This window comes from Dicentrarchus labrax, unplaced genomic scaffold (assembly GCF_905237075.1).
Source record: "Dicentrarchus labrax unplaced genomic scaffold, dlabrax2021, whole genome shotgun sequence".
Taxonomy (NCBI): domain Eukaryota; kingdom Metazoa; phylum Chordata; class Actinopteri; family Moronidae; genus Dicentrarchus; species Dicentrarchus labrax.
In genome coordinates this window covers 970,846-985,505 of record NW_026136716.1, presented here as the reverse complement: position 1 = coordinate 985,505, position 14,660 = coordinate 970,846, and the positions used below count along the sequence as shown (strand labels likewise).

At 46.8% G+C, this 14,660-nt stretch overlaps 1 protein-coding gene across 1 annotated transcript in view; it reads right to left on the bottom strand.

The window, feature by feature from the left end:
• LOC127378357 (kalirin-like) overlaps nt 1-14,660 on the bottom strand; it is a 40,770-nt gene that overhangs the window by 25,668 nt on the left and 442 nt on the right. Inside the window, exons 1-22 of the mRNA XM_051427085.1 lie at nt 14,341-14,660; nt 8,873-8,947; nt 8,682-8,796; nt 8,345-8,537; nt 7,720-7,943; nt 7,289-7,607; nt 6,951-7,073; nt 6,682-6,873; nt 6,340-6,471; nt 5,959-6,093; nt 5,761-5,853; nt 5,483-5,605; nt 5,257-5,373; nt 4,968-5,042; nt 4,705-4,827; nt 4,534-4,586; nt 3,706-3,853; nt 3,394-3,575; nt 3,189-3,286; nt 1,057-1,220; nt 651-770; nt 241-320 (exon numbers count right to left, since the gene is read on the bottom strand). The exon at nt 14,341-14,660 is cut by the window's right edge and continues 442 nt beyond it. Of these exons, the coding sequence (XP_051283045.1) occupies nt 241-320; nt 651-770; nt 1,057-1,220; nt 3,189-3,286; nt 3,394-3,575; nt 3,706-3,853; nt 4,534-4,586; nt 4,705-4,827; nt 4,968-5,042; nt 5,257-5,373; nt 5,483-5,605; nt 5,761-5,853; nt 5,959-6,093; nt 6,340-6,471; nt 6,682-6,873; nt 6,951-7,073; nt 7,289-7,607; nt 7,720-7,943; nt 8,345-8,537; nt 8,682-8,796; nt 8,873-8,947; nt 14,341-14,395 (2,939 nt within the window). The 5' untranslated portion in view covers nt 14,396-14,660. The remainder of the gene's footprint in view (nt 1-240; nt 321-650; nt 771-1,056; nt 1,221-3,188; nt 3,287-3,393; nt 3,576-3,705; nt 3,854-4,533; nt 4,587-4,704; nt 4,828-4,967; nt 5,043-5,256; nt 5,374-5,482; nt 5,606-5,760; nt 5,854-5,958; nt 6,094-6,339; nt 6,472-6,681; nt 6,874-6,950; nt 7,074-7,288; nt 7,608-7,719; nt 7,944-8,344; nt 8,538-8,681; nt 8,797-8,872; nt 8,948-14,340) is intronic.

Genomic DNA, 14,660 nt, shown 5'->3' with positions numbered 1-14,660 from the left:
GGAACTCTTATTATTATCTGATTATTAGCCCTTAACTAAGCTACTGTTAAATGAATATTAAACATTTTGAGAAATACACTTGTTTGTTTTACAGTCAGGGCGCAGTTAGCCTAGCTTAGTATAAAGACAACAATAACATTAAAATCCTGCTTTTACATTAATGCTGAGTCATAATAATGTGTTTTCAAAGAGCAGGTGCAACCAGATGTTGATGAATGAATCGGTGCAGTGCTCACTAACCTGACCAGCAGCTCCGCTCTCTGCTGCAGAGCCAGAGCCACCTGATGGGTCCTCTGCAGGGAGTCTGCGTGGAGCAGAGCCTGGAGAGCGAGAGAGTGGACAGACATTCATTCATGTTAATCAGCAGGAGTTATAAACTCCTCATTGGTGTCCTGTCGCCGTGGTAACCTTTACATCTCTCTGCAGGAGGTCATTGACTTATTTTCGTCATCTTCCTTTTTGTGAACAAGATCTCAAAATGTTGCTGTCAATGAACTGAATAATTCAAAAAATATTCAAAATTCTTTCATTTCAGCTTAAATATGAATATTTTCTGTGTGTTCTGAGTCCTCTAGGATAGTAAACTGAATAACTTACAGCCCGAATGCACTTTTGTATTAGTGTGGGTTTTTCTGTGTGTGTGCAGTCACCTCTATGGCCTGCTGGAGGCGCTCGTGCTCCCTCTGCAGCTGCTCAGCTTCAGATAAACAGCTGGAGTTCAACATGCAGGACGACAGCATGACCTCCCCCTCCGAGATCCAACCCAGCACCTGAGACACAGACAGGTAGTCACAGACAGACAGGTCAGTCCCTGTAGCAGCAGCAGTGCCTGGATGTTACCTGTTTGACCTGGCCCTGCAGGTGAGTGTGTGTTACCTGTTTGACCTGGCCCTGCAGGTGAGTGTGTGTTACCTGTTTGACCTGGCTCTGCAGGTGAGTGTGTGTTACCTGTTTGACCTGGCTCTGCAGGTGAGTGTGTGTTACCTGTTTGACCTGGCCCTGCAGGTGAGTGTGTGTTACCTGTTTGACCTGGCCCTGCAGGTGAGTGTGTGTTACCTGTTTGACCTGGCTCTGCAGGTGTCTCAGCTGCAGGTTCTGCTCCAGGTGCGTGTGCGTGTGATCTGCAATCTGCTGCAATTCCTTCTGCTTGTCCTGCAGGAGGCGCTGCAGCTCCTCCACCTGAGAGGAGAGACCCCCCTCTGCCTCCGACAGCTCGATACCTGACACACAGACACACACACACACACACACACACACACACACTTTTAGACATTTTGGCTGGTATGGTCCTCACAAGTATAGAAATATGTGTTTTAATCTCCATTCGTGTGTGCATGGATGTGTGTGTGTCTCCATGGCAAATTCAATACGCTGGTTTCCATGGGGACCAGCTGTGTGCTTCAGAGAGCAGTTTCCATGGCAACCCCATCCCCCTTTTCCCCCTCCCCCCATTATCCTCTCGGCCCCCCCCCCATTTCCCCCTAATATCATCAGTGTGTTACTGAACTGGTCAGACTGATGCTGCACTGTAGCATAAAATGTGCTGACTGCTTTCTATTCTATTGTATTCTATTCTATTTTATTCTCACGGCGGAAGAGAAAATATGATCAATCTGGTAACTGTGAACTGCTTCCTGCCAGTTTATGGTTGTTTGATGGAATCAAAGAGCCCTGAAACCCCCTCAAGGAACGCCAAAAAGGCCCTGGAGTACTGCTGCAAGCCCCAAAATGAAATCCAAAAAACATCAAAGACCACATGAACACTCGTCAATTATCTGTGCAAAGGAGCACTGGAGCACGACCAACAAACTGTCAAACCCCATACAAACCTCTGGAATCCCTCATAGGAGGAAGCATTGGAAACCACTCAAGGACCACTGGGGCTCACAAAAACTCCACAAAGTCCCTCAATGCTTTGAAGCTAAGGGACAAGGATCTCTGTTACCTCCTTGGAGACCATTGGAGCTCTGTAAGGAGCACTAAAAAGATGCCTGAAAATCCCTTAGGGTCCCTCCATTGAAAGAATCCCCTGAAGGATTACTGGAGCACCACCAAGGATATCTGGATCCACCTCAAGGACATTGAAAACACCACTGATGAAACCACCACTTCTCAAAAATTACCAGCTTCAATGTGCATTAGAAATTATTTGGAATGCAAAAAAAAAGACTCATCAAGAACCATTGGAGCTTCCTGAGGGACGTCTAGAACCCCCTCTGGAATTCAGGGAGCAGCAGAGACCCCTAACAGACCCTGGACCCCATAAAAAAGACTATTGGAAATCCCACATTGTCCCTGGAACCAGTGGAACCACTTCAAGGACTATTGGGACCTCCTAGAGACTTTTCACTGAATGTCTCTTCTCATTGACCGTTGTAGCACTGTCACTGGCACTCCCTTAAGGTCCCTTAAGACCACTGAATAAGTGACAATTACAATATTACAATCTCTGGAAACCCATGTGAAATTATAGGAAGCAACAACTTGAAACCCCTATAGGAGGCATTAGAAACCACTCAAAGACCCCCAGAATGCACAAAAGACTCCTGGAAGTCTCTCAAGGTCACAAGATAATTATCAAGGACTCCTGGGAATCCCTTCAAGAACCATTTAAACCCTTGAAAACCCTTCAAGGACCACTTCGAAACTCTGATGAATCTCTTTCTCCTACATTACTGTTGTAACCCTCAAAGTGGCCTTTGTCCAGGAACACTTTCATTTACCTCTACAACCCCTTAATGGACTTCAAGAACTCCTTGAAGGACCACCACAGCTCTATTAAGCAGCAAAATCCAACAAAACACTCCTGGAAGCCCCTCAATGTAGATTAATGTAGCTCCTAGTCCCTTCCTGTGGTGTACCCCAGGGTTCAATCCCAGTTCCCTTTCTTTTCTGTCTATATAAGCTGCCATTATGATCTATAATTGAAAAACATAGTGTGTATACATATACATATGACAATATGCAGATGATACCAAGCTCTATGTTTCTGTTCATCTGATGACCTCAGCCCTGTTGACACCCTTGTTAATTTCATTTCAGATCAGCAAATGGGAAGTCTGTGAATGTAATCATATCACTAATCAATAGCAGCACTAATCATACCAGCAGTAGTAGTAAATATAGTATTAAACACAGCATTAGTAGAAGTCCAACTGCAGCACCAACAGCCACAGTGTGAATCTTACCTGACGCCTGGACCTCAGTGATGTACTGCTGAAGGTCGTGACCTTGTTGGATGACCTCGTAGATCATATTGTTCATAGCCAGCCTTCGTTCCATGTGCCTGTAGATCAATCAATCAATCAATCAATCAATCAATCAAAGTCTACCATGACCTTGTTTTAATTTTTGTGCTGAGCCAGGATTATGTCCTTGCACTGGCCTGTTTACCTGTGGATGCGCTGTTGTGCTAGCGTTAGCACCTCAGGGCTAGCCTCCACTAGCCGCGTCTGGCCCAATGCTAGCTTGTCCTGGTTGCCGTCGGCTAGTCGCGGTGATGCTAGCTTCTCCGCGGAGAAGTCCTGGGACTGTTTCTGGAGGTCCTGCTTCCAGGCGTCCATTTCCCCGGTTACCTACAAAACACATGCACACGTAGGGAATCAAACCGCGAAGCAGTGGAGATAGGTTCCAGAAATAATTTGAGAGAAATGTATAATGTATTAAAAATCAATAAATTAATTAATTAACTAAAATAAACTGTACCTCCAGTGTGCACTGGTGCAGGATGCGGAGCTGCAGGTAAACATCCAGTCGGATCTTCCTCTGATGGAAAAGTTCCTCCAGCTGAACGTGAGCCTCCTCCAGCTGCTGGAGCACTGACTCCACATGGGCCACCGAGCTGCCCTGGGGCCTGAAACAAACACACCTAAAATGGTTAAACAAACCTAAAAACAAACACAACCACATAACCACGTTGAAAACTAGAAAACAAATGCACCACAATGTTTACATACACCAACTACGGTGAAAGCAGTGAAACAAACACCCACACAGGCCATATACATTTAATAATAACGCCCCCCAACATGTTATACAAACTAGAAAACCAACACACCTAGACAGGGTTTCTGAAAACAAACACACCCACAGAGATTATACAAACTACAAAACAAATGCATCCATACAGAATGCTGAAAACAAATGCACCCACAATCATTACAAACACCTACTCCACACAGGCCTCTGAGCTGCCCTGTGGAGTGAAACAAACACCCACACAATAAACACACCCGCACAGGTTATATAAATGAGAAAACTACGAAACTAGAAAACAAACATACAGATAAAGGCTTTGCAAAATTGAAAAACAAACGCACCCAAACTACAAAACAAACGCACCCACACAGAATACATCATATGGACCACAGAGCTGCCTTGAGGCATTAAACAAACGTATCCCACAATAATTACACCAGCTCCACACAGGCTGGCCTGACAAGTGTAACAAACGCACCCACACGAGCTGTAAAAAGGCTCTCACGCAGCAGCGCAGAGGCATGAATCAAACGCACCCACGCTCTCTGTGTGTACCTGAGTTGCAGGATGAGGTCTTCTCCTTCCCGGATGACACTCATCGCAGCTTCCTGTGGGTCAGGGTTAGAGTCAGGGTTAGTGTGAGGGTTAGAGCGGAAGGGTCAGAGGTCAGGGGGGTGTTAGGTTGTTACCACTGGGTTAGACTTCAGGTCAGAGGTCAGCAGGTACCTGTGTGTTGGCCTGCTGCTGCTGCTGCTGGCTGATGAGAGCCTGCAGAGCCTCAACGGAGTCCGGACAAACACAGAGATCTGAGGAGAGCTGCTTCTGAAGGCCCTCCATCCAGACTGACAGCTGAGGAGGAGGAAGAGGAGGAGAGAGGAGGAGCAAGAAAAAGATAAATGAGACTCACAGCTTTCAAAGTTTGTGTCCTTTAACACTGCAGATATATATTGTAATATATACAATAATATCTGTGTGTGTGTGTGTGTTACCTCCTTGGTGTGTGTGTAGAAGGACACAGCGAGGTCCAGCAGCAGCTTCCTCTGTTCAACTCGCTGGATGAACGCCTGAAAACACGATTAATCATTAAAGATGAACACATGAATGCACCAATAATTACCAATAATAAAGTACTTTTACTGTCGTACTGCTACTTCTTCCTCCACCAGGAACCAATTTAATGCACAATTCAACAGTTCAATTAAGTTTTTTTATTTGTGAGCTACTGCAAACTCTTCCTGTAGCTGCTTTTCAGAATAAAAGCCTCTATGGGGGGTTTACCTGCATGCGGAGCTCCAGGTCTCTGGCCGCCTGGTAGATCTCCTCCTCCTCGCACTCTCCGGACTGACCCAGCTGGTCGGCTGCTTCCAGGAGCTTCTCTGCATTAGTGTATGTGTTCTGACACACACACACGCACAAACACACGCACACACGAAGTTTAATTTAGTGTTGATTCTGGCGCCCCCTGTGGTCAGAAGCAGTAGTGTTTCTACGTTTGGCGTGTTACCTGTGCGACCTGCTGGAAGTCGTTGTGGCGTTTCTGCAGCGCTCGCGCTCGGTGCAGAGACTTCCCCACGCCGCTGTGCTTGTTCAGGAAAACCTCGCCGTGCTGCTCCACCCAGTCCAACACCTGAGACACAGACAGATGGATGGAGACAGACAGGTGGAGGGAAACAGATGGGTAGAAGGAGACAGACAGGTGGAGGGAGACAGAGTCACTTTTCCTCCATTTTAAGGCTTTCATAAAATCTGGACCTGGACCTGGATTTACTTGATCTGTCATACCTGTCTAACATCCTGTTGAAACACACACAGCTGCAGGCGCTGGTGGAGGCGGAGCTTACGGTGCTGCCACGCCCCCTCCACCTCATGGTGACCCTGGAAGACAGACAAACCCTCACATTAGTCCACCTGTCTGTCTGTCTGTCTGTCTGTCTGTCTGTCAGTGACGTATACTGCTCCTACGACGGATGTGAAACGTACCTGCATGACCTGGTGCAGAACTCCCATGATGCCGTGCGTGGCGGCAGTGAAGTCTGGTTTGGTCGCCGAGTCATCAGAGTCTGTCGCCGGGCAACGCTGGAGGACGTCCAATAAGGCTTTACCACTCTCACTGACCTGCAGACAGACAGGCAGCCAGACAGACAGACAGGTAGTCAGACAGACAGACAGGTAGTCATAGAGACAGACAGACAGACAGACAGACAGACAGGCAGGTGTTTAGACAGACAGACAGACAGACAGACAGCCAATTGTTCTGAGAGACAGGTATGTGGACAGGTCATAAGACAAACAGGTGTTGAGACAAACAGGTGTTGAGACAGACAGGTGTTCAGACAGACAGGTGTTCAGACAGACAGGTACCTGTGTGTAGTTAGCAGAGACCTCCTCGTTCAGTTCCTGGTGTTTCTTTGTCGCAGCTTCTAGCTCGGCCGTCGCCGACGGCAACGACCCTTCAGAGCACGCCTGAACCCACCCCTCCACCCTGAGCAGGAACTGACAGACAGACAGGTAGAGAGACAGACAGCCAATCAGGTTGAAACACAGACAGGTAGACGTGCAGACAGAAAGCAGACAGACAGGTGGACTGGTGCAGTAGATAGACAGTTACAAAGGTTGGTGAGACAGGTAGACAGTAGACAGGTGGAGACAGGTAAAGACATGCAGGTGTATTGATCACTGATCATATACATTCGTGCTGATCACCTGCTCTGCCCCCTGGTGGAAGCCGGTAGCCATTGCGAGCGTGTTGCTGCGCTCCTCCAGCGCCGTCGTCAGGGACTTCCAGTCTTCCTGTAACCGTGACGACACCATGGCAATCCGCTCCGCCCCATAGTGACCGGCCTCTGCCAGCCTCGCTGCCACGGTAACCACGCTGTCCACGTTCACGCTACCGTTCTGCACAGAGACACACACATCATCAAGGAAGTGTTAAACACACACACACACACACACACACACACACACACACTGACCATGCAGTTGGCGGTGAAGTGCTGGTGTTGCGTCTGGAGGTCGATGGCGTGCTGGTGGTTCTGGCCGACCTCCGCCAGACTCTGCACGAACAGGTCTTTACTGTGAGCGATCCACTCCGACATCTGACGCACACACAGAACAAAAGTAATCAGATTACAATCTGTCATCAGTCTGGACCCTTTCTAAGCCCCGCGCAAATGTTCGCAAAAAGCTAGCTAACTAGGTAGAAGTTGACCGAGGCTTGATCTACCTTGGACTACCTGTCTGTCTCCCTCTTTCTGTTTGGAATCGACTCTTCTCGGGTTCCTTTGAACACGTTGCACTAATGAAAACTCACCTTGGTGGCGTCCTGCTCGAACAGGTGTAGCTGCAGCGCCTGGTCCAGGTGCAGCTTCCTGTCGCTCCAGCTCTGCAGCAGGTGACTGCGAGCCGCCTGCAGACGGTCCAGCAGAGACGAAACCTTCGGCACGACACTCTGGAAATCCGCCCCACCCGACAGCCAGCTGCCGTGGCTACTGCCGCCGCCTTCAGTAGAGGCGTCACTGTGGGCGGGGCCCAGCCGCATTCGCTGGAGCAAGCTCCGCCCCTCTCGCTCGAGAGCATCGACTGGTGCCGTGGCGATGGTGTTACGGAGGCGACCGTGTTCCTCGAGAAGCCTGGAGAGGGAAGAAGTGGACAACAACATCTTTATATAAACAATAATTACTAGTTGCTATAGAAAGCGTAATAGATATCAACAGATCTCAGCTCTTATAAGCTCTTCCTCACTTGCGGGCCTCGTCCACGTCCTGGGGCTCTGGTATACGGTTCAGCCCGGCCTCCAGCTGCTCCAGCTGGGCCAGCAGCTGCGTGGCAGCCCCCGAGAACTCCTCCAGACCCAGACGCAGCTCGGTCCACTCCACGTGGTCGTACTCCAACGAGCCACCGAGGTCAGAGGTCAGCTGGGAGGGGTCGACGAGCCGGGACAGACCCTCCACCGACACCAGGCTGGTCTGAGGAGAGAGAGAGAGAGAGAGAGAGAGAGAGAGAGAGAGGACACAATGGTTTACTGATGTTACTGTAAAATACTAAAGAAATACAGATATTTGATCAAAATAAACACAATAATAATATAAAGCAGTTTGAGAAGAGTTAGCAGCAGTAGCAGTACTTCACTGACCAGTAGTGATACATGAGTTAGCAATAGTAGGAAGTTAGCAACTGTACAGCTATTTGAGTTTGTGGCAGTAAAAGAACTTCAGTAGTAGCACTGAAGTTAGCAGTTATAGTATATTAGTTATTAGCAGTACTGGTTCTTCAGTTAGCAGCAGTAGTGGTAGTACACTGGTTAGCAATAACTGTACTTCAGTTATCAGTAGCAGTACTCTATGTATCAGTAGTACTGCAGCAGTACCTCGAAGCTGAGCTTGGCACTGCCCAGGTTGGTCTTGTGTTTCTGCCAGAAGGTGTCTGGTTTGATGAGCAGCGCCGTGTGGATGTTGGAGGAAAACGACTCCTGCAGCGTCCGTAGAACCGGCTTCACGCTGTCCCACTTACTGCCGCGCATGTCCACCACCACCGTGAAGCCACGAGCACGCACGTCCTCACTGACAGACAGACAGGCAGGCAGGGACAGAGGGACACACAGTCTCATTTACAGCTGGCTGCTACTGACGTACTGAGACCTTACTGAGAGAGAGACAGAGGGGCAGAGAGGGAGACAGGCCAAGTGAGAGACGGAGAGGTTTTACCTGGGTATGGTCGACAGGTAAGTGACCAATCGGCTGAGGTCTTCCTGTTTTATTCGATCATGATTGGTCCTGGCAGGGAAGGTCAGGATTGGTCCGCCACGTTTGTCCCGTCCACCTGGAGAACACAGTCAGTTAAACTGGGTCACATTTGAACCGAACTGGGTTAAAACCTGCAGCAGAGTGTGTTTTACCCGACACAAAGGCCACTTTCTCTCTGAGCACCGTCAGGACGTCGACCGCCCGAACACACTCTGCTTTACCAGATCCTGAGAGACAGACGGAGAGAAACACTCAGCACAAATCAAACATGAAATTGTTGTTTTTCAAGAAGAAATTCTAAACTTTTCCCAGTTCCAGCTCCTCGTTTGCAGGATTTACTGCTTTCAGAGTCATCGTAGTAGATCATACGATTAATGGAGAAAATCATGGGCAGATTTATCAATCAGGAAAATAACGATGATCCTTCAGGTCTGATAAATGTGTTTCCTTCCTTATTAAACAGTTGTTGAAATATTTTGAATCTTCTTTATTGCATTTTTGCTGTATTTATTGGCTCGTTGGCGCCTCCAACTGTGAGTCAGTGGAGTAGCATGACAGCAGGAACATGCTCATGTAAAAAACATTTCTCCTTACTGGAGGTCAGAGACAACCAGTGCTGCTGCTAATGTGGCTGAAAACTGAACCACAGAGATTCATCTCCAGACAGCCCCTCAGACCATCACCTCTGTTTCCTTCCTGGTGTCAGTATCACTCAGCACGTCTTGGTAAGGACATCTTTTCACTGCCCGACTTTCACTGCATGGATTCAGATTCAGAGAAAAAGGCCCAGCAAGAAGCATCAAGCTATTTCCACCCATCCACCGAAATGAGCCAATCAGACTTCAGAGAGGAGCTGACAGACATTTCAATTAAAAAGCTGACTCCTGCAGCTCAGGTGTGTGTGTGTGTGTGTGTGTGTGTGTGTGTGTGTGTGTGTTGCAGACAGATACACAGGCCTCCCATGTGCGTCAGATCATCCTGCACAGCGGGAGGAAGCTAATCCAACACACACACACACACTGAGGGCATTAAGCATCTCACATTAGCAGCTCGAGCAGTGATAACCCTCCGAGAGAGAACCTAAAAACAGGCAGGAGCCGGAGGAGCACGCTCACATTTATCCAACCTGAACTGCGTCTTACCAACGTCCTCTTTCTCCTTCCTTACTGTCCTTGAATGCCTTCGTCCCACTGGACTGATCCGTCCCTTCAAAGCCCACCCTGACAGTTCAGACCCAGATTGACTGTCTGTTAAATCTAGACTAATTGTTTGGCCTGAGACCACCGATGGATTATCCGAGCATGCTGGCGTATACCCTATTTTAAAATCTAGCTCCTCAACTGTGTCACAGCGCTGAAAGCACAAATCTACATGTACACAGGGCGGGTCGAAGCCCTCAAACCGGGACAGAAAAACTCTAGAAACCGAGCATGACCTTAAACTACTGCACAAAGTGAAAATTAAATCTATGATGCAAACCATTCCCACAATATCTGTCACAATAATCATAATATGATGTTTTTACAGTACGGCGCAGCCATAGTTCTGATACAGGAAAGTAATGGATGAGGTATTCCATACAATGCTCATTTGAAACAGCCGATTGTATTAATTAATGAGAAATACTAAATGCCCTCCAAATCCTTCGCAGTAAAAGCTCTCAATATAATGTCTCCAGCTCCTTCACAGTAACCTGCAAGCTGCTGTTTCACAATAAAAGCCCTCCCAATCCTCCACAGCCTCTTCACAGTCCAATCTGAGCACCCCTGTGTCCTGGGGTTGGGCGGTGTGACGCCATGAACTCAATTCCTTTTGCACAAAACTCAGCAAAGATGGGAAATACTATCCGACTGTTTATTTAAACCAGTATGGATATTACTTGCATAAAAACTCATTCATTTCATCATTTGATACTTTGTTTAAACTTAAACATTTATATTTGTGTCGGCGATTTCAGTGCCTAAAACTCTTTCAAGCTTTCAGAGGTTTTAATCATCCAGATAATTCTATAAAATCCAGACCAGGCCTCTAATGGAGACAGGCCTTTATTTGGGAGCCTGCTTTTAATTGGTAATCAAATGTAGATTAAGTACAGTTTTGGGCCGTATCGCCCATCCATACTGTGTCCTTGAAGGGACTTTAAATGCTACTAATTTACATAATAACAAAATAATGAAGAACTTATTGAACGTTCACTGACAACATTTGTTTTCCTCCGTTGTCCAGTTGTAGCTGAAGCAGGATTAGTGTTTTTAATGGTTCGGCAGCTCAGGAAAGATCTGAACCACAGGACAGGACCTGTTTATGAACGCTGAACAGAAACTGTCATCTCTCTCCAACCAAAGAGCTTCTGTTGCCTAAACTACTGTACATGCAGGACGGGAACGCCGGCCTCTGCTGTCAAAGTCCTGCACTTCAAACGTCCATCATCTGCCCAGACCTCCTCCCTGCAGCTCCCGTGCAGCACGAGAACCCAACCGCTAAAACAAATTCGGAGTAAATGTAATTTGAAGGAGGCCGAGTTGCTGCTGAGAGGTTTTATTTCAGTGCGTGGACCATTAATAAAAATATGAGAACAGGCTGTTCTCTATCACCGATATCTGAAACAGCAGCGTCGCTCCGGCCTCCCCGTGTGAGAGAGGTTTCCTGTGTGTGTGAGAGAGTGGGCAGACCTGGTGTTCGTATGTAACAGGTCTGAGAGCAGAAGCTAACAGCCTGCACTCGCTAATGAGTTGGTGGTGGGAGTTTGTGGGCTGTAAACACGACACCGTGTCTGAATCCACGCACCGCTCCAGACTGACTGCTGTCTGATTGATCCTCGATCAGCTGCCTGTCGGGCTGACTGATCCTGGACCAGCCGTCACTCAGGGCCGACTCCAGACCAGCGCTGGGAGTTGGAGGAGAGATTTCCATTCTGATAAAGCTGTCTCACACTCTGAGTCAGTGTAACGCCTAAAATAGCTGCTGTGCAGAGCAGATGAAAAGCCTTCAGAGAAACTTGCTGTCAGTCTGTCAGGACACATCACGCTGATTATGCAACGAAAACTAATGAACACGTTTCACCACAATGTCCTCCCAAATGTCAGCCTCTGTTATGCTTCTTCCACCAAATTAGCTCTAGTTCTTGAACTGGTTCCTCAGGCTGCTCTCTAGTGATGCAGCATGCGTTCATCAGTGACCTCTAGAATAGGACACGCCCACTTGGTAACCAACTTTTCAGGTTTCAAACCAATTTATTATTGGTACAAATGCTCCAAACCAGAACTGAGCCGGTTCCATGATGGTGGAAAGACTGGAACTGACCTTGTAGGGGCCGACTCACAATAAAAACCAACCAGCTGCTTCGCAATAAACTCCTCCAGCTGCTTCACAATAAACTCCTCCAGCTGCTTCACAATAAAAGTCCTACAGCTGCTTCACAATAAACTCCTCCAGCTGCTTCGCAATAAACTCCTCCAGCTGCTTCACAATAAAAGTCCTACAGCTGCTTCACAATAAACTCCTCCAGCTGCTTCACAATAAAAGTCCTACAGCTGCTTCGCAATAAAAGTCCTCCAGCTGCTTCACAATAAAAGTCCTCCAGCTGCTTCACTGTAAAAACCAGCTAGCTGCTTCACTGTAAAGGTCCTCTAGTTGCTTCACGATAAAAGCCAACCAGCTGTTCAACAATACAAGCCAAAAGCTGCTTCACAAAAGTAAAACACAACATGCTACTTTACAGCAAAAGCCCTCTCAATCCTTCACAATAAATGTCCTCCAGCTGCTTCATAGTAAAAGTCCTTCAGCTGCTTACTGCACCAGGTGTGTTGTGTGTTTTTGTCTGTGTTAGTGATAACAAACCACTGCTCATCCTCTGGTTCTAGATGTTTGTCAGGTCTTGTAAAACCCCCTCGATGTTCCTTTGGAATGACTGTATCAAGGAAACATGGCTGGCTTCCCTCGAGGTTGCCACATTAAAGTTAAACATTTGGGCGATGCGGCTGAAATACTCCAACAACTGTAGGACGGACTGCTGTGGAATGTGGTTCAGACGTTCCTGCAGTTTCATGTAAAGACTAGAGCTTCCGCCTGTTTCCCCCGAGGCATCGATCTGCAGTTAGGTTCATCAACGGGCCCGTTTCCTTTCTGTTTACTGGGGGGGGGGATGTCTTACAGGCACAGTGGAAACAAAGCTGCTTTATTTCACAATAACAATGATTTATAAAACTCTTTTCAGGATTGTACGTGACGACAGATTGGGAAGAAGAAGCGTCCTGCTTGACTACGGTTGAATAAAAGTATTGTTTATTATTTCCATGGTTTATTCATTGTGGTTACTTTATTAAACTGTAAACTGTAATATACAGTAAATAGAACAATACTGTACTTATAATTTATATTCATAGATTACTGCTAATAATAATCATTTGTACTATTATTATTACTGTACTGTACTTACTACTTAGAATTATATATATATATATATATATATATATATATATATAAATAAAATCTATGAATAATCTGCACTTACTAATATTACTATACTAAAACCAGCTGCTTCACAGTAAAGGTCCAGGTCCAGAACCTTTACAGTCTCGGTACCAGCGGCCCCCCCGCTCTGCCTCTCATCTGTTTGTTACTCTCACCAGTCAGGTAACCAGTAACCAGTACGGTTGCTATGGTTACCTGCAGGTTAATATACCCGTAAATTGTGCCAATGGTTGAACAGATGTTGTGGTTTTAACTGTCACCTGGCAGCCAATCAGAAAGCAGTATTCTTTTATGATCATGGTATTAATACTAATAATACTACTATTACTATTAATAATACTACTAATAATACTAATAATAATAATAATACTAATAATAATAATAATACTAATAATACTAATAATACTACTAATAATACTAATAATAATAATAATAATAATACTAATAATAATAATAATACTACTAATAATACTAATAATAATAATAATAATAATAATAATAATAATAATACTAATAATAATAATACTACTAATAATACTAATAATAATAATACTAATAATAATACTAATAATACTACAAATAATAATACTAATAACACTACAGTACTACCTCTGTTGGAATGAATGGAACATGAAAGCGTTATGTGACCATACACTGTAACACTATTACTACACACCACATTACATCACACACACACACACACACACACACACACACACACACACACATGTTTAATAGCAAAACAGGCCTTCCCACAATCCTCCTTGGTAGGGACCCTCCACCTCCAATGAATACACACACTCTCTCTCTCTCTCTCTCTCTCTCTCTCTCTCTCACACACACACACGCACACACCTCAATGCCATTGGACAGAGGGATGCTGAGACACACACACACACACACACACACACACACTGAGTCAATGGGCGGATGTGGAGGCATCATGGCGACAGCAGCTCCCACTACACACACACACACACACACACACACACACACACACACACACACACACACACACACACACACACAGACGTACACAAACACACACACACACACACACACACACACACACACACACACACACACACACACACACACAGACGTACACAAACACACACACACACACACACACACACACACACCCTACCTGCCGTCGCCAGGCCGTCCGGGCCCGCTTCTCCTCCTCCATCCACCGGATTCATCCTCCCTCCTCCTCGCGCTGCTCCTCCGCCTCCCTCCTCCTCCTCCTCCTCCTCCTCGCGCTCTCTCCTCCGTTATGTACCGTCGGTTGCTCCGCTCCTCGCGCCTCCTCCCTGCCTACCCGTCCATCCCTGCGGGTTTACATCAGATCGGACCGGTCCAGGCTCCCCGGTAGGCGGGTGGTCTCGCCGTTGGACGGACGGATGTGTTCCCCTCCTCCCGGTACCGATCAGTCGGTCAGTGCTGCATCCTCCTCGGTGGAGCCTC